This window comes from Limulus polyphemus, unplaced genomic scaffold (genome assembly GCF_000517525.1).
Source record: "Limulus polyphemus unplaced genomic scaffold, Limulus_polyphemus-2.1.2 Scaffold4888, whole genome shotgun sequence".
Taxonomy (NCBI): Eukaryota; Metazoa; Arthropoda; class Merostomata; order Xiphosura; family Limulidae; genus Limulus; species Limulus polyphemus.
The window spans coordinates 64,854-66,137 of record NW_013670498.1 but is presented as its reverse complement, the minus strand read 5'-3'; the positions used below and the strand labels follow the sequence as shown (position 1 = coordinate 66,137).

The following is a 1,284-nucleotide window of genomic DNA, read 5'->3' as shown; positions in this document are numbered from 1 at the left end:
AAAAACCTTTTCCTCCTCTTATAATACAGGGTAGCCCCCTCCCCCCAAAAAAAGGAATCGGGACTATGTGTAGAAGTAGCAAATACCACGCTTCAATTAAACAGGAGAGTAAGTTAATATTTTCCTTACCTGAAAATGTATTTCGGATACGAAATATCACACTATCATATATACACAATAGGTATTACCTTCCAACACAAAGAACATGTATTTCAATAAAATAGGTAAACTGTACAGTGACTGAAAGAAGTGTTACGACAGTGGAAGTCACGTGACTCTGGTAACACGTAATGAGTTCTAGAAAGATATAAGATATGAGTTCAGAAATATATAACAGATGGTTTTAGTCTACACTGCACTTAACCATCGAATGTTTTTTTCGTGAAAAGAAACATTTTATATATTTACTTATTTATCTACTTTAAAATAAATACATTGTTCATCTTACCGGGTGCATGCGAAGTTTCTTTTCCCTATAAACATAAATGAAGTAGCCCGTTGCCATGCCAACACAGTACGTTCCCAGGTGGGTGTAAGGCATTGTGATGATTAGACGCAAATGTTCCATTTGAACACTAGATAGTGAAATAGGAATAAAAAAGTACAGCAGCTAATAGTTATTATATGATGAGTTTGTTAAAAATATTTGCTAAGTGTTAGATACGACAAAACTTAAATGTAAAATTTTGTTTCAACCTGCGAATTTTCTGAACATTTTATCTCACTCATGACTGCAAACGTTTACTGAACAATAAAATACCAACCGTTTACCTGTGATCTGTTACAGAGGCCAATAAAACGGGCATTTGGTTGAATAATGGTGTTATGACGGCGAGAGTGACAACAGAAATAAGTATCCCTGTGGCGATCAATATTTTCCCGATTACTGGTTTTCTGCAGGGTAAGAATTACAATTTGAGAAACCTATACATAATTAAGAGCTTACATAAGCTATGTATTATAAATCAGCGTTCGTGTTTATCTAATGGAAAGTGATGAATAAAGAATACTATATATGTATGTGAATAGGTATATGTACACAGCGTGGTCACAAGTAAATAGACACCACCTTTTCAGAAAAAATGAAATTTTTCAGTCATATTCACATGAATTGATATATTTATAATTTAATTAATATCTAGTAGATCTTCCTTTCGCTTCGTGGAGTTCGTTGATCCTTTGGGGCATTTTGAGAATCATCTCCTCAATTTTAGATTGTGGGATTTTCGCCCACTCTTGCTTCAAAACTTGGAGTAATTTGCTCTCCGAAGTTGTTTTTTTTTT

The 1,284-nt window shown here is 33.9% G+C and overlaps 1 protein-coding gene across 2 annotated transcripts in view; it reads right to left on the bottom strand.

Annotated features, from left to right (window-relative positions):
- The window catches only part of LOC111088969 (nose resistant to fluoxetine protein 6-like), a 35,393-nt gene that overhangs the window by 7,229 nt on the left and 26,880 nt on the right, over nucleotides 1-1,284 (bottom strand). For both annotated transcript variants that reach the window (XR_002613365.1, XM_022400431.1), the window contains exons 11-12: nucleotides 772-894; nucleotides 449-575 (exon numbers count right to left, since the gene is read on the bottom strand). Coding sequence is in view for 1 of the 2 variants with exons in the window: in XM_022400431.1 (XP_022256139.1) it covers nucleotides 449-575; nucleotides 772-894 (250 nt within the window). In the remaining variant the exon portion in view is untranslated. The remainder of the gene's footprint in view (nucleotides 1-448; nucleotides 576-771; nucleotides 895-1,284) is intronic.